Here is a 17,709-nt window from a genome sequence, read left to right as displayed (position 1 = left end):
TCTGGGCAAAGAAGAGTAAGAATGCTATTCTTTGTAGGTACAATTAGTGTGGGCTCACAAAAGGAGGATCATGCCTCATAAATCTGATATCTTTTTCTGGAGACAGGAAAGCTAAGTGAGTCACAGCAGGAAAACTACTGACATGATAAATCAAGACAAGGGGAAAGCTTTCCATACAGSAACATGAAAAGACTTTACCCCAAAATCAAGGAGTAAGGCAAATAAACAGTTTAAGTGAATAAGAAGCTAGTTGCAAGTTCAAGGACAGAATAGTGCAAGACAGGATTACAAAGACTGGAAATTAATTACTTTGAGACTGGAAAGAAAGAGGAACAGTGAGAAAGCTGAGGGAAAATAGCCTCTGACAATTGCATTATTTCACAATTAACAGTCTTGGGGTGTCTAACACAAGTGTGTTGATTCCCAGTTCAGTAGAATCACTTGCATTTCACATGGCAAAGCAACATTTATAAACATTTAAAGAAAAATGCTCTTTGAATATTAGATGTCTTTAAGGTCAGATGAACTGGTATAATGGATTTAAGTGATTATTTATRTTAGGGACCCTGCACTATCCATCCTTCACAGCTACAAACAGCTTCTTTTCCTTTGTGTCCCTACAGCGTTCCTGACTGCTGGGAATACTACACTGCGGGTGCTACTGGCAAGAACTCGAGGCATAGAAGGCATGTCAATTTCTTTGTGCTTCTAGCCCCCTACTGAGAGCCTCAAACCACGCTGGAGGCATCTYTTAAAGCCTGCCAGCTTCCTAAGGCTGTGTCTGGGCATACTTTGTTGACAGCCCCAAAGAGCCACCCTTCTGCGCTCTCTGGAAAACAAGTGCACGGATGATTCCTCCTAACATGGTTAGGAGTATGACACCATTTCACTGCTTTGAACAGTCATCCTAAAGATTGAGAAAAGGCTATAGCCAACTATCTCAACATGCAAGCATGACTATTTTTAAGTGAAAGTAGCTTCAATCTGTTAGAAGAGCTCTCAGTCCCCCATTTTTTGAGTTCCCAACATATCCCTCCATCCACCAGCTGTGAAGCCAGGTGAAGATCCCTGTAACAGATCTGGCTGTCAATCAGCCCTATATCAGCATATTAGAATATATTTATTCATAAGGAATATAAGCAGATTACTCGGGTCCCTTCAGACTTACCACTACTCTCCCTCTTGGCCTTTCTGTCACTATGTTAGGGGACAGCTGACACTCTGGTGTCACAACAAGTGAAAGTACTTATCACCATCTGGAACTGTCGGTCAGGGCCTCGATGGCATGGACAGGGACCACTGTACCTGCCCAGCCTTCCCTAGAGCCTCCCACATCCCGCCATGTCAGCTTCCCTGCCCAAGTGATGCCACAGCAGGGTTGCTCTGGCTTCCCTGAGCCCTGCCAGGCCCCAGGGTTCATGCTCCAGCAGCTCCTCCACTTGGCTGTACTAAAATGGTAAGAAAAGCTGAAGGACCCCTGTTATCTATCACTGCTATCTCTGTCAGAGCTGTGTTACAGAGCTAGTGTGGCTGAAACCCAAGGTATTCTGTATCATGCAGAGTACTATAGTGAGTTTAAAAGAGATGAACCAAAGGATAGATAGGTTTATTGTCTGGTCCATTATCTCATATCTTTACACTTTTATTTCAGTGGTTGACTTACCTTTTAAAGTATTGATTAAATGGACTTGGATGGATGAATGTGCTCATAGGTTACTGCAAATTACTTCTTGAAAGAATGAAACTTCTTTCATTAGATGCATTGCGTGACTTTAAACATCTGCCTTTGCCTCATGGAAGAGAAGGGTAGGGTATGCTATTATTGCCTTCCTCTTTCGGCAATGGGAGGTGTGTCATGCTTTTGTGTTACTTGTTACTACTGCTTTTCTTGYTGTTGTTCTGCCTTCCTCTTCTTCAGTCTTGACTGGGACCACACACTGCTATCTCTGTTTCATGACCTTTGAGGAATTTGGTCCATCCAAGGTGCTATGTGATCCTCTCACCCTTCCTCCCCCTGCCTTCTCTCTGGTCTGCCTGCCCCTGTAACCAAGGCAATGTTCTCAAGAGGCAAGTTTCTAGATATTCAAAACTTCAGATAAGCCTCTTCAAGTTTATGAAATACAGAAGGGCACCTAGTTGTGAAGAATAACACACTTAGAGACTAAATTCTTAGCCGGCCAAGGACTGTCAAGAGGTTGGTACTATCTGTGGCTACTGCGTTCTGGGACAGTGTGTCCCTGGGCTGTGCCAGTCTGAGGGTGTTCCTGTGCTACAAATACTGTGCTTCATATTAGTAAGTAAATCCTTGAAWAAGTTTAGAATTCTGACAAAGAGGGTTAATTAATTTTGTGACAGTCATGGGTACACTGRATGGTTTACATTTGAGAAGCCACATGACCGTGAAGAGAAACGAAGAGAGCTCTCAGATGGCAACAACATAATGTGAAAAGTGCCTGCAAATAGTATGCATGCTAGCAGAGGTGTAATATCTGTTCAAAGAAGTGAAAAATTCTGGTTTCCTCCATTGATTCTGCTCTGCTGTCAAGGGAGGTTTAGGCTGGATATCAGAAAAGATTCTTCACCCAGAGTTGAGCACTGGAACAGGCTCCCAGGGGAAGCGGTAGACAGCACCAGCCTGACAACTGAAGCGCATGGATAATGCTGTCAGGCACATGGTGTGACCCTTGGCGATGGTGCTGAGAAGGGCCAGGAGTTGGACTCGATGATCCTTGTAAGTCCCTTCCAACTCAGCATACTCTGYGCTTCAGTGAACCGGCTTTCAGCAGGAGCAACTGCCCACAAGCTCCCGTCACTAAGACGTTCCCGGACAGGGCAGTGCCCTCCCGCTGACCGCTGCTGGGGTCAGTACGTGTCCGGCCCCGCCCCGCACCGGCGGTGACGCGCGGCGGCGGTGACGCCCCATAAATAGCGGGGCGAGGCCGGCGCTCCCCACTCAGCGGTGGCGGTGCCCGTGGCCGCGACCCTGCCCGTGCTCCAGTCGGCGGCTCCGACCCCTTCTCCCTCCTCCCGGGTGAGTAGGGCCGCCCCGGTGCCGCGGCGCTGCTCTCGGCGGCCGCGGGCGCACCTGCCCGCCCCGCGGGGCTGACTCCGCAATATGGTGGAGCCCGCGGCGGAGCGGGCAGTRGCTGCGGCCCCGCGGGCGGCGCTGGCCGCCGGGCCACCCCCGCTGCTCTCGCCCCGCGGGCCCCGCCGCCCGCCGTGGGTCGGTAGGCTGCCCGAGGTTCTCCCGGCTCCCCAAAGTCCCGAGAACCTCGTCCGGCCCCGGGAGCGGCGTTGGAATGCCCGTCCCGGAAGCGGCCCGTGGAGGCGCTTGGGAAAGCGGCGCGCCTTCCTGCCGTGGGGACCGCGGCGAGCCGGAGCAGGCGCCGCGGCTCCTCTGCGTGCCTCGTCGTGCTGCTTTCTTTCGCTTCTTTCCATAGCGAGGGGGGAAAGCTGGAATGACGTTTGTGACGTAGCGTATGTGCTTTTCTCTTCAGAATCTGTTTCTGAAATATGCTTGGACTTGGATTCCGGGCGTCTCGCTCACCTGTTCCAGAGGGTAGATCCGACTTTCGCTAGGGCTGAACCTATTGAGGGGGTCTCTGAAACTATGCAAGATCCTAGTTATCTTCCTTRTCTCTAAGAGCGAAGCTTCACAGGCTGACTGCGATGGTGTAATAGACTAAAATTCAAATGCGTGCCTCGTGTGGATGGATTTTATGGCACATTCCACAAATATTGAATAGTCCTAAAAGTAACGGCCCTTTTTCCTTCAGACGCCAGATTGTGTGCTTCTAGTCTCTTCTGTTCTGTACCATACTTTGTGAAATAACTTCAGTTGTACTTCAAGAGATCTGGCGCGCAATGCTGTGTGAGAAACGTAGCACGTTTCTGCGGGTGTTTCAATGCTTGATAAATAGAAGGAAAACAGTTACTTCTGTAACCCTTGTCTGTTAGTTGTCATGCTTGTGAGTTCCACGTACAGTGGTTAATCTCATTACAGGCATTACTTTATGGCACATGTATGTTAATATGTGCAAATATGCCTGCAAAATGTTAASAGGATGCTGTTCTTGTTCCCCATTATGCAATGGGGATGGATTTTAACACATTCTTTTTTTGCTTTTATATGTGTGGCACAGAAAGCTGAGGTTGGCTCTTTTACAAATCTATCAGAAGGCCTTGAACACCACAATCCTTTTGAGGATGGACTCTTAGCTTATCTTTTTGTTGCCTCCTTTTGTACAGATTCTTCTGGAACTTAAGCATTATGGGAAACCATTAATGGAAGGAGTGCTTCCTGCAGATTTAGTTCAGCCTGCATATGTGCATAGGATGACAGTGGGCTTCAGGGTGTTCTCTTTATGTAGTACTGCAATACCTCACTCCTATAGGGTTGACGTGGGGAGGACTATTAGTATTTTCTTTGTGGGAATACACTTTGGAATGTATGTTGCGTACKGTAGACTTGTTGAATGATGACTTGATGGATGTTTGCAACTTGTTTCAGTGGAGAATGTGTAATAGTTTAGTCTAGATTAGCATAAAGGAGATTAATTTCCTTCAGTAGGGAAATCCAGTGCTCTGTGTGTTACAGGAATGCTAACTTTTTAGYAAGCAGAACAGAGTGAGCCTTAGGTGGGCTCTCTAAAAGATCTGATCTGATTAAAGCTATTGTCGGTGGGTTTTTTGTCTGACTTGGACATCTTGAACTAGATTTTTAGTGACTTGTAGGGTGGCTTTTCTTTGTCCTGGYTCAACAGATATGTCCAAGGGTGTCTTCATTCTAGAAAAATAAATGAATTCACCAGCTAGTGATTCATCAATGAACTGCTGGTTGTTCACCAATGAACTGCTGTACCTCAAAGCTGACTTGTGCATGTGATGTATTTGCATTGCCTAAACCAAGTTTTGGATTTGTAAATTGTTACAATAAAATATAATCCAGTAAGCATGATTGTGAGCATCCTGATCCTGTTAAATGGGGTGAATCAGAATAAGGTTATTGGTTTCAAAATTTCGTGCCAAGATGAAGCAGATATGATGCCATAACTCAGATATGCTTCTTTCACAGGCTGTGTAAGGTTCAAGACCTGAAAAAATGGCACTGGCAGCAATTGATCCACAGCAGGTATGTCTGAGTTAGTCCCATAATTTCTTTGTGTAGATGAGGAAGGAAGAAGCTGAGTGATGCCTTTCTCTTTTAAACAGAACATTGTATCGAGGGTTGCCAAGCTTCCTTTGGTGAGCTCCACCTATGATATGGTGTCCACCGCTTACATCACCACAAAGGATAAYCATCCTTACCTGAAGTCAGTATGTGAGATAGCAGAGAAAGGAGTGAAGACAATTACATCGGTAGCCATGACAAGTGCTATGCCTATCATTCAGAAACTGGAACCACAAAGTAAGGCAAAGATGAAGCTGTTCATAACTTTGGTTAACTGATTATTTCATATATTCAGATGCATTGATGATTTAATATGGTCATGCTGGTCTGGAATGCTGTTTCAGGTAGCTGGCTGAACCTGTTGCCTGGCTTGTTGAGCAACTGATTACAGATTAGTAAAATTTAAAAAGATAATAATCTAGACTGAAAGCAGATTTCAGCTTTCATAATACTAAATTGAACTTTTGATGTGTGAGATGATTACACAGTCTCTTGCTCAACACCTTCCTCACTTTTCACCTGGTTTCAAATTGCCACTGTCGTACTTTCTTACATTGGTTAAATTTGGAAGCTATGTCACGAGGTTGTTGTAACCAGAAGCCTGGTTTCATAGAATGGCAGAAGGCCAGGTGTTTCAGCTTGTTCTCCCTGTTGCTTKTAAATTATCAAATGAATTTTCTCTGCCTAAAAGTAAGGATCTTCTTTTCTGTCACTGTAAATGTGCCTTGTTCTTTGGCTTTGCTGTCTCAAATCTCAGTGAGGAGAAAACTACTTCAAGACTGTTGCATGAGGGACTTTGTTTGATTTGTCCTTCTAAGGGAAAAAAAATTAATATTGTCTCTTGTAATTTGTTTTATAGTTGTAGTTGCCAACAACTATGCTTGTATAGGTCTAGACAAAATTGAAGAGAGACTGCCTATACTGAATCAACCCACCGACAAGGTAAGTTCTTTCCATTTACATATGCTAAAGAGAAGAACCATATACCCTTCTCTTATATTACCACTAAAACCCCAGGGGGRCAGATTTCAAAAAGCTATGCCTGAAGCACAGCTTGGAAGCAATGAGAAAGTAAAAGGTGAATCTGTGGAACTGTTTGTTGCCCTTGGGAGGCCATTAAGCCTTTTTAAAAATTACTTTGGATTGCCCACCATTTGACACATCTGTCTAAAACTGCAGTTCACTGATAGGTGTCTTTTAAAACTTGAGTCTATGTCTCTTTCTTGCTCAGTGTTAAATGCCTGGATTACATTCACTGAAGTTTTTAGTCGGAGGCTGCATGGCAGTCATATTCTTTTTTCTCTTGTATGTATTTTTTCAGGGCAAAATTTATCCTAGATAACCAATACTTATGCAAGCTTTAACATGAATCTATAATTTTCTGGATTAGGTRGCTCTCACTAGTTAACACTTCTAGTAAATCAATGCATGTCCTTATGGCAGGTTGTTGCCAATGCCAAGGATGTAGTTGTTGGAGCCAGAGAAGCTGTAACAACCACTGTGACTGGTGCCAAGGAAACAGTTGCTCACACGATCACTGGAGTTGTGGGCAAGACTAAAGAAGCAGTGCAAGACAGCGTAGAAATGACCAAATCCGTTGTCAATGGCAGCATTAACACTGTCCTGGGAAGTCGTGTGGTACAAATGGTGAGCAGCGGAGTGGACAGTGCTCTCACAAAATCAGAGACCCTTGTAGATCAGTATTTTCCACTTACAGAAGCAGAACTAGGTAAGACCAATTCAAAATTTGATTTTGTTGGAGTGGTTGTATTGGGAGAAGCAGCCAATCATCCATTTATTTCTTGGAGAAAGGGGGCATGAGAAGGGGGAGAAGGGGGCATGTGCTTCCCAAAGTGCCTTTTGCCTTGCTGGTTGTAATACCAGCATCTTCATATGGAAGCAGAATGAAAGTAAGGATTTCCATGTAAGGTGGTCTATCAGCCCACCTGTGGTGCTAAAGGACTACTCAACAAACCCAATATTCAGGTTTTACAGGGCAGGTAAAATTGTCTCAGATCTCTCAAGTTTTCCTGCAGTGATCAATTTGCATCCTTTTTACAAACCTAGAGAAAGAAGCTGCAAATGTTGAAGGTTTTGAAGTTGAAGTTCAAAAGCCAAGCTACTATGTTAGACTAGGATCCCTGTCTTCGAAGGTCCGCACACGTGCCTACCAACAAGCCTTAAACAAAGTTAGAGATGCTAAACAGAAAAGCCAGGAGACAATCTCTCAGCTCCACTACACTGTTAGCCTGGTAAGTTTAAGCTTTCACTTGATCTATAAAAAGCTTATGCCGCCATTGTTTTAGAGTGAAGAAAACAGCCAATAAGAGTCAAAGGAAAACTGGGATTGCTCTCTCAGACTAAATGCATTTTTTAAATACAAAACATTTGCCATTAAGAGATTTTCATCACCATTCAGGTGACTTCTGAATCAGGCTGAGCTGTGAACTAAGGAGCAATTCCTTGTAACTGCAGGTGCTGCAGAAATAGAAGTAACATGTTTGAATTTATTCCTGTTTTGTAATGCTGGTTTTGACACATATTTCATTCAGTGAAAAAAATGTTACGCAATTTAGAAACATTCAGCCCTATAAGTCCTTCTTATTAATAAAATGTCAAATTCTTTTGGGACTTGCTCTTTTGCTGCTTCTACCTCTGAGCATTTCTGGTACTTTGCTAGCCTTATCCTAGCAGTATACCTTTATGTACAGGACAAACTGCACATGGAGTCATGGCCTTCTATACACTTTCAATTCCTTCTGTAAGAATCTAGTGGGGGAGGGGGAAATAGTTGAGGCAGAGGGAGCACTGCATAACATCTTGAAACTTCTTCCAGTTTGCAATTCTTTGAAGAGGCTGAACACACTCTTGCACTCCCCAATATCTTTCGTATTGAGCTTCTGAAGTATTTAAAAAGGAGGTTGAGTAACGGTCAAGGTAGAGTAGCCCTAAAGGAACTGTTTGGACTTTTGGCTCTACTTCCTTATTTGGCTGTATTTCAGATCGAGTATGCCAGAAAGAACGTGAATAGTGCCAATAAGAAACTTCTTGGTGCTCAGGAGAAGCTTTATCAATCCTGGGTAGAATGGAAGAGAAATACAGGCCAAAATGATGGTGATGATCTGCGTAGTGCTGAGGTAAATAGATGTAAATGTGCACCAGAAATATAGTTTGTATTCCATCAAGGTAATGGCAGACTAATAGTCCCTGAAGGGTACAATAGAGAAGCTTTTGTGCAAATGTGGAATCTGGATGCTGAAGCTCAGGGTAGCTGATTACTGAAAAGTAGGGGACCCAAACTTAAATGAGCCTACTTCTTGCAAACACTCTGGGGTTCATTCTCATCTCTTGAGGATGGTCATCCTGTTTAGCATGTGAACCTGTATTGGGATATCTGTATGTAGATGAGCTAGAAACCAGTTATCTGATGTGTCCAGACAAGAAATAATGATTTGTCAGCATAAAGCACTGTTAGGCACAGATTCTCTGAGTCTTACATGTAGCCTTCAGGAGTRGTGCATTGATTAGAACGTGCTTACCTGCTGTGATGTGTTATCCAGAATTGAAACACGAATCTGCTTGTCTGTCACTGGGTAGAAGCTGTCAATGTTTCTTTTCATTGGGTACTTGGGTGTTGAAGAAATTTCAAGTGCTTTTCAGTCTTTATTTCATTTACATCCCCTTTACTTTGCTTCTTTATTTATCTTGAGCAACAGAAAGCCACCACAGTCATAAAAAGACACTAACATGCTGTTATGCTTCTTCTTTCTAGCACATTGAGTCAAGAACTCTAGCTATTGCACGGAGCCTCACTCAGCAGCTTCAGACCACGTGCCTCACACTGGTCTCAAGCCTACAAGGGCTGCCACAGAATGTTCAGGATCAGGTTTACGGTATTGGGTCAATGGCTGGTGATGTCTACCAGAGCTTTCGGTCAGCATCCTCCTTCCAAGAATTATCAGACAGCTTTATTGCAGTTAGCAAAGGACAGCTGAAGAAAATGAAGGAGTCTCTGGATGATGTGATGGATTATCTTGTTAACAACACACCGCTCAACTGGCTGGTAGGTCCCTTTTACCTACAACTGCCTGGCATTCAGCATGCTGAAAGCAAAGGTGAAGGGGAGGAAAGTTCCAGCGAGAAAGACAAACAGCCTGAACACACTACTGAATAAACTGCACAGCCATGCATGTACTCTGCTGACTGATCAAATGAGTGGTCTTACTAAGTGTAGCTGTCAAAAAACAATTTTTCACCATTTTTTGGTGAAATATTCATAAATACAGGAGTACGGGGATGTACAGGCCARGACACGCGGACACACAGGCTGTGTTGTCCTATGTACTTTAGCCACTCTTAAAAATTCAAGCTAATTTAAGTGCCAAAGTATTGGCAGCTGACAGCTATCAGTATGCCCCTTTTGTCTGACAAGAAACCTCACCATGCTTCACCAGTATTAATACTACCAATCTAAAGAAAACCCACCATAGCTAAAAGCCTTTAAGCAACAAGTACAATCTCTGCCAGAATTATATAAAAGCCTTATATGTAACGATATGCTTTTGGAAGCTCTGCAGTCTAGCTGTGTACTCTTACGTACTATGTTTGCTGCAGATCACACATTTGATAATTATGGATCTGATTGTCTCAGATTCTRTTGCTACACAGTTCATGACAAAAGTTCTGTGAGTGCAGAATGCCAAAGCTGTAAGTGGGGTTTCTGAATGAGTCAGCTGGAGTCAAAGGCTGTGACAGTGTTAACATTAAATGTACAAACTTAACAATTGTGTAACACAGTAACTTGACCACAGAATCATAGACTATCTCAAGCTGGGAGGGACCCATAAGCACCATCAAGTTCGACTCCTGCTCCTTGCAGGACTACTAAAATCTAAACTAAATGACTTAGAGCATCATCTAGATGCTCCTTGAACACTCTTCCAGTGACTGACGAAATAATTATCAACACATTTTTTAATATGCAGTATAAAGGCAAGATTCATGCTGTTTGTACTCAGGTGCCTGCTGTTGTGTGTGTGTGTGTGTTTTTGTAGCCATCATTTTGTAACTTGCTTTTGTATGTTAGTAATAAATGCTTTAGTAGCCAAAGTCTGTCTCCTTTGTTTTAAAACCATCTAACTTGCTCTTCTGTGACTCCTTCAGAGAGGGTCCAGCAGAAAGCAAGTTTGATATGCAAATGAAGTAGATGTGTATGGAAAGTGCTTGTGTATATWTTGATAGATGAAATACTGCTGCAGCATTTCCTTCCGTTTGAATTTCTGTGTATCCATCCATTGAGTTTTACTGCTGCTTTTGTTGATCCTTGCTGTTGTCACCTTTAAAGATGACCTAAGCTGTGAGCTGCTGGATGTACTAATATTGCCAAAAAAGATGGATATGGACAAAAGAACCCTCTCCTCCCTTCGCAGTAGGTGTTGTGTGTGCATGACATGGCCATCTACCTGCTTTGTCTTCAGACTTCCTATAAACAGCTGCAGCACCAGTTTTAATTTAACTTTATTTATCCTCTTGAGAGACAAATGTACATTAACGCTCAACTCCTTGGGTGGCGTTCTCAGTGAATCCTGTGAATCCCTCCCTTGGAAAAGAATTGGGAAATAAGAAATAAGCTTTCTTGATTTAGGGCTTTCCAGGTAAGTTGTATCTTTCATCCTAGTTTGTGCCCTATACTATTTTGGGTTGCAGCCATCAAGTGTAGCAATGCTGGTCACCATTTTCAAAGAGGTCACCAAATATGCAGTTCAAAGAAAGCTTATCATGTAGTGATGCATTGCTACATGGAATAATACCTCCACCTGGCATGATGCAGGCACYAAAGCAAATTACGTGTTCAGTCTTTTAATGTGAGAGGGTTAGCTCTTAGGTCAGGGCTGGCCTAGAAGTGTGAGGAAGACTGTTCTAAGCACAGTATTAAATGAAACTATAACAAAACGGGATGACAGATAAGGATTCTGTAACTTCCAACTTTAAATACTCATATAACATGTTTTTAACATGAAATTAACAGGAGATGGTGAGACTCCTTCCCAGCTAGGGCCTGAATTAAGACTTCTGGAGACACAGTGCTTTCAGGAATTAACTGCTTTTTAAATTTACTTTAGCTATTGCATAGGTCCACTGACAATATCCATTTTTATCTCCATTATCTCTCGTAATACATGTAGAGTGCATCCACTGTTGTAGATGTGCTCAGGAACAGAACAGAACTAATTGAGCTGTTCAAAGAAGGAAATTACTGTTCTTCCATGTGTTTTAAAGTCCAGTTGCTCTGGGCTTTCATTCCAGGTGTGAGGGATCATCTGAGGTTATCAATCAAGTAAGATACTCATACTTTTCAATAATGTCTTTTAAGGACTGAGGAATAAACAGCATCATCTGGCAGGAGCAGTGCATTGTGTCTGTTCTGTCTTGTGTTACTGGTTTGTACTCTTGCAGGCCATCTGCCTTTACTAAACCTCAGCAAGCAGATGAAGTAGAAAGCAAGGAAAACTTGTCACAGCCTAGCCCTTCAAAGCACTTCTCCCTCACCGTGGTGGCTTTTGTTCAAAAGTTACTTACACTTCTGGCACCTGACCTACAACTGGTGGTTGCAAGCAGAGCAAGGCCTGGTTAAATGCTTACCTAATGGTTGGGCTCCTGTGTCATGCTGTTGAGATAGGTGCTCGTTTTTTTGGATGGTGCGCACCCCCCCGAGTGTTTATTTAAAGTTTCTATCCACACCCACCACCCCCATCAGGATTAGGAACCCTTCTGTAGTGGAAGAGAGGGCTGAATAACAGCAAGTTGGTGATAATAGAATAAAGTTCTCTGATTAAGATTATCAGACTCTGCTAATAAGGARAGCAGTGAATGTTTAAACTGGATTGCATCTGTACTTGAATGGGTATCTTACTGCAAGTATTGAGCATGGCATATTCCCACACTCCAGTCTAACTGCAGCGCCACAGACAGACTTGGTATTTTTCTCTAGTGCAGCTAGAGAGAGTGACTTAATATGTCCACTGGAGGCAAGAATGATGCCTTCCAAAGCCTTAGTTGTTTTCTGCCACTGTTGTTTTTGACTGGAGCTGAGGTGCTTCCTCTTAAATAAAGAAGGGAAACCTGAGAGACTGCCATCTTACCTGTTTCTCTCTAATGACATGTATTAAACAAAATCAATTAAACCAATCAGCTGCACTGCACAGAAGCTTGCTTGCTCTTAGTCCAAAATCACTTTTGAGGATATAGCTTSGGCTTGAAAGCTGTGAGGTTTCTCTGGAACCTTTCAAAAAAGGTAAGACCAGATGTGTTGAAAATGATAGGAAATGAATTCAGCTGTTTGAGTAGGTCAGATAAACTACATGAACTACAAGAATGTCAAAGGCTGCAAGTCACACAAAACTTGAGATGGTAAAGGTTAGAATACTAAATGATTATCACTTGTATCACTTATTTAGGAATAAATAAGAAAATTACTTTTTTAGTGATCACTTAAAAACTGTTCATGCTAGTTGATGCTGCCTCTTCCCAGGTGCATTTAACTATTATTCTGTCATTCCTGATAATCCTTTTTTACAAAAGCTTTCAATACAAACATTTGTAAATAGCTCCATACGGTATGCAAGTTTTGCAAACATTTATAGCATTGGTCAAAGCCAAATTACAAGATTTGTATAAGGACTGGAGATACAGCTAGTTTGCCTCAATCTAAAGAAAGGCAGAAAGCTTCTGAAATGTCTGCTATTCTTCAAGATTAATATTTCTGCARTATTTTTTCCAGAATTCAATTTAAGGTAACATTTTATAGCTAGTAAAATAGGTGAGAGGATGTGGGAATTATCTGGGAACTGATGAATTATTTCTCTTTATTTAAAAAAAAAAMCAGTAAAAACTACCAAAAAACTTTAAAATATAATTAATTAAAAAGAGGAAATGGAACTGAACTTACTTTTAAGCATGATCAGTTAGTAATTTGTATGATCAGAGAGTCTAAAATGCAGCAGCYAGCTGGAGGTATTGGGCAGAGTGTTTTGTTAAATGAATTTCTTTTAATTTATTGCCAGTTCATCGCAATTTTATTTCTTTTGGATAATACAGTCTCTGATGACTAAAAATAAGTGCTTGTTCTGGAAGTTTACAAAATGAGAATATGGTGTCAAAATGCTAGTGGCTCAGTTCTGAAAACTTACTTATCAAAAAAAACGGATTAAAGTTGTTAGTATTGACATTAACATTTGTATATGAAGACAGCAAAATGCAAAAGTTTTTTTTTTGCAATGTTCTATGTAGGGATTTTGCAAGTATTGTATCTTTGTAAATGGAGTGCTGAATTGTACAGAGAAAYAGCATGAAGAATTGTATCTGGCCTTATTCTTTGTTGCAAGAATTGATCGGAGGTTGAAACAAAGCAGTGTAGTCAACTGTGAAAAGTTGTGTGGTGTGGAAGTGAAGGTTCCTTACATTAGCAATCCCATAACACCAAGGGCTTTGCATTGTTTTAGTTTGGTGCTRATGTCAGAATATGTGGTTCTAATACAGTTTAGCATGGTCAGAATTGAGGCAAGTCATACTGGTAGCTAGTCTGTTTTACTCAYGCTGGCATACATTCCAATTTGAAGTTCTTTCATGGCTATCAAAAACTTACATTAAAGGAGTCAGGTTCTTCTACTGCATGCATTAAGGAGCTAGAGAAAGCACAAACTTAAATTCAAGCAATTACTCTGTTGTTGTGAAGAACGAAATGGATATAAGTAATAAAAGCCTCTTAAACCTACGATAGAGAAAAATCTCACTGGACAGACACACTTACTGAATGTGATTGTATCCTGGTCAGTGTAAATACATTGAAACCATCCATTTGGGCACATTTTTGAAAATTGCATATGGACTACTTAGTCTTGTTAGGATACCTGTCTTTGTACTGCAGTATGAAATACAGGCTTATGTGCTGATAATGGGACAACTTGTTGCTTTCTCTAAGAGCAGTTACGAAAGTTTTAGGAAAACTGCCATAAGCAGAAAGATGCAAGAAAATGCTTGCTGGTATAAAAATGCTTTTTTGGGAGACAAAAGTTACTGATTTTATTTTGATCAAATCTAAGTTCTCAAAAGTGGTCCATGCATTTCATGGTATGAATGGTGAGTGTCTGGTAAGTCACATGCTGCTTAAGTTCTTCTAAAGATCAGTATTAATAATTAATATTTAAAAATTCCCTGCTGTCYAGTGACTGCCTACTCTGTAAGAAGCAGTAAATTAACATGCAGTGCTTCTGTGCTACATACAACCTGGTAGCTGAAACAGTAGTCCCTTTATTTGCTATGTTCGTTGCCCTTCTGACATGTTCTCCCATAGCAGGCAAAGCATAGATTTTTCTTGCCTATTGTCATTCATTAAAGTAAGTCATAAAGAGTTTTGCAGTTAGGGAATGGATTTAAAATGCCTCTTCAATCTGCACTGAGCTTAAGTTCCAGAAATGCCTACAAGTTGCTGTTCCTTTGAGCATKCAGAACCAAAGTCCTGTCAGAGTGCACCAGTACTTATTTGCTGATACTGTGCCTAACTTCAACTATGTCACATCACCAACATTAAAATTAACCATAAATCAAACTATAGATGTGAGTATTTCTCACTTGGGGCAAAAAAATTTATGGTTATGAGTAAATTGCTTAATTGTATCCCATTTTTCAGAAGTGCCTAAGTAATCTAAGTCCTACTAAGGGGACTTAAGGGTTGGGACTTAAGCTCCTAAGTGTCTTAGCCAACATTTTTAGAAGTCTGTAATATCCATGTATCCACTGATGTCTCTCTGACAATTCCTGGAAACCCAGTGCTGCTTTGCAATGCAGCCGCAGAATACTATACATGCAGTTAAAACAGAGGCCAAAGTGAGATTGCAGTTTCAGGTATTTGTTTCCTCAGGAAAGGTTTGATGCAGTTGCCAGGCAGAGCAACATAAAGCCATCCATATCAATCTCCTCAGGGCAGATTACTTTGTATAGTTTATTGCTTCTGTGAAAAGAARGGCAAAATTAGTTCGAGTCACCCGTTTCACCAAATTCAGTCCACTAAGTTCAGCTGTCTGCCACCTCTACTACAAAATCCTGCCTTCTAAGCAACTGATTTCCATCTTATGTTGTATTTGGTCTGTCTTAATGCTTTGTGTTTCATGTGTCTGCGCATATTTCACTCTGWAATCAGGATGTTGGGTCTGATTTCTAGAGGTGCTAAGCATCTTTGTGTCCTGTCTTCAGTGAAGGAGTACTGCACAAATTTGTTTAGTTTTACTTTTAAATTGATTGAAATTTCATTCCTACACAGGTTCCAGATTTCACTATTACAGACCTGTCTTCAGAGTCAGATGATGTCCCAGACATTTTGGATTTGGATGAAGAGGATCAACAGGACTTTTCACGCACAAATGGCCCTTACACTACAGGGCAAAGAGCTGAATAGAGAAGCATAAAAATGTCTTTTTGATACAATGTACCTTTGCCATGTTTAATTTAGATTTCTCCTTTTTAAAGGTGAGCCTGCCTAGTTTAGGGATTATGGGGATATTTTTTAAAAAAAATCAGTACTGTTTCACTTAGCTGCATCAAAAATCTGGGTTTTTTAATGTAAGGAATGCACGCTACATTAATTGGTTAGCATGGGTGTCAAGCTCCCATTTTACAAGCCAGGTATAGCCTAAGCAGTGTATCCAACTAATCTGATTTTTGTTAATGATCTGTTCTCCTGCTGGTAGCAGCCATGAGAACACCCCAGTGCTTTGCATAAAGGGCTGCCAACAAAAGGAGTTGATGAGGATTTGCCCACAAAATTAACCCTTTCAGTCTACGTGAAAAGCAGTGCTGCATCTACCTCTTTGCTGCTGGAAGGGGTAAGAGACTTTGTCTATCTATCAGATTTTCTCAGGTGTTTTTTTAGGCTCTGCACTTTCAGAGCTTAGACGCTTAGAGCTTTCCTGTGGGGCAAGAGTGCTTCATGCACAAAATGACTTCCTTTCTCTCCACATGCCTTCTGTGTGCAAATACTTTGGCCATCGTGACGCTCAGTTGTGGCACCTGAGACTAAAATGGGGTAAATGCTTCAATATCAAAGTTGGGAATAAGGAGAGCATTTAACAAAGAAAGGGGAAGAGACTGTAAAAAGAAAGGAAAAATAGACAGTGAAGAGATAAAGATTTCAGACAAAGAAAATTTGGAAGACAAAGAATTGAATGTGAAGATAGTTGTGATGGCAGTGATTTTTTTTTTTTAATGTTTAAATAAAATCTCAATCAGTTGTTTGCTAAGGGATGGTGAGTCCGCATTTGCTCGCACACAGTAACTTCTGTAGGAGTTGGGGAGAGTAGGAACGGGACTGGAGGCTGCTTGTTAACATTTCTTTCCGAGGACGAGGCTGAACTACTGTGGCAGAGACCTGTCTGTCGTTGGTGTGACTGTGGCGAAGTCACGGGAGCTGCGGCACTGCCCCGGCCGCGGGGACATCTCTGCGCCCTCATCCTGGGACAGCTGTCGTTGGGAGGGCCTCCAAGAATGGTCACTGAAATGCCTTGGAATAAAAGTTTGAACCGCACAGCCCGCTTGCCGGTGCGAGTTTTACTTGTTTGGGTTTGGTGGTTGGGTTGGTTTCCCCCCCGCGTTAAGTTCTGCAGTCCGATTACAAACCTATTTAAATAGGAAAAGCCTTYTGGAAGGCGCCCAGACTACAGCTCCCGTCAGGCAGCGCGCCCGGCCTCGTTGTCGTCGGCCGCGGGGCCTGGCGGGAGATCTCGCGAGGATAGGGGCGTGGCGTGGGCGGGCCCGCGCGCGGGAGATTTTGGCGGGCTGGCGAAGATGGCGCGACTGTGAGGGACGGGAGGCAGCGCTGCTTGCTCCGTGCCAAGAGCCGGCATGGGTTCCAAATGGGAGAGCGATCACCTCTGGCTCTGCTTGCTGGCTTTGGGCTTCTACCCGAAATACCACTCTGGCGTGAGACTAGGAAGGTCAGTGCTCGGAGAGCCGGGGGAGGGGGTGGGTCCGAGCGGGGCCCGGGGGCTCAGCCGGGAGGGCGAGGCGGGAGCGTCTCGCCATGGGCGCCGACGGGCCYGGTGCCCCTGGCGATATGTAGCGCCCGGGAAATGCCCGCAGTGCCGCCGCAGCCCCTCTTGTCTTTGTCTGAAGAAGTGAAACCCAGGAATGGTGAGAACTTCTGCTTCCCCGCATAATCTTGGGAAGGCGAGGTGAGCGGCTTCCTAGCACGTGTTTTGAAAACTTGGCTTGAGAGATAACGCTTTCGCCGGAATTGTTTCTTAGAATCGTAGGATGTTAGGACTTTGGAATGGATCTTAAAAATCCCAYTGCTCCGCCATGGGCAGGGACATCTCCCGCCAGACGAAGGCCTTAACCCATCCCTGGTCATGAACACTGCTAGGGTTAGAGCATTCGCAACCTCCCTGGGCAGTCTGTTCCAGTGCCTCGCTACTGTCACAGTAAATATTTTGTTCCTAATACCTAATCTAAATTTTCCCTCTTGTCAGCTTGTACCCATTACTCCT

At 42.7% G+C, this 17,709-nt stretch overlaps 2 protein-coding genes across 7 annotated transcripts in view; both read left to right on the top strand.

The window, feature by feature from the left end:
• Window positions 1-2,934: 2,934 nt before the first annotated feature.
• PLIN2 (perilipin 2) lies at window positions 2,935-15,652 on the top strand. 3 transcript variants are annotated; one of them, XM_057373466.1, is made up of 9 exons: window positions 2,939-3,031; window positions 5,075-5,131; window positions 5,212-5,407; window positions 6,030-6,112; window positions 6,614-6,899; window positions 7,238-7,422; window positions 8,173-8,307; window positions 8,943-9,233; window positions 15,489-15,652. In XM_057373466.1, the coding sequence occupies exons 2-9, from the start codon at window positions 5,102-5,104 to the stop codon at window positions 15,621-15,623; spliced, it is 1,341 nt and encodes a 446-aa protein (XP_057229449.1). In that variant the 5' UTR covers window positions 2,939-3,031; window positions 5,075-5,101; the 3' UTR covers window positions 15,624-15,652. The 3 variants fall into 3 exon arrangements, with proteins under 3 accessions (XP_057229451.1, XP_057229450.1, XP_057229449.1); XM_057373467.1 differs by lacking the exon at window positions 8,173-8,307 and having other exon boundaries at window positions 2,938-3,031; XM_057373468.1 differs by lacking the exons at window positions 8,173-8,307; window positions 15,489-15,652 and having other exon boundaries at window positions 2,935-3,031; window positions 8,943-9,472.
• A 691-nt stretch (window positions 15,653-16,343) lies between these two features.
• HAUS6 (HAUS augmin like complex subunit 6) overlaps window positions 16,344-17,709 on the top strand; it is a 38,090-nt gene continuing 36,724 nt past the window's right edge. For 2 of the 4 annotated variants that reach the window (XM_057373462.1, XM_057373463.1), the window contains exon 1: window positions 16,344-17,157. In XM_057373462.1, coding sequence (XP_057229445.1) covers window positions 17,066-17,157 — 92 coding nt within the window. In that variant the 5' untranslated portion in view covers window positions 16,344-17,065. Of the gene's footprint in view, window positions 17,158-17,197; window positions 17,644-17,709 lie in introns of those variants that run through there. The other 2 variants (XM_057373464.1, XM_057373465.1) reach the window with 2 other exon arrangements.

This window comes from Malurus melanocephalus, unplaced genomic scaffold, assembly GCF_030028575.1.
Source record: "Malurus melanocephalus ecotype Western Australia unplaced genomic scaffold, MMel_1.1 scaffold_198, whole genome shotgun sequence".
In the NCBI taxonomy this organism is placed as follows: Eukaryota; Metazoa; Chordata; class Aves; order Passeriformes; family Maluridae; genus Malurus; species Malurus melanocephalus.
Note: the sequence above shows the minus strand (reverse complement) of the source record. Positions and strands in the feature narration are given on the sequence as shown.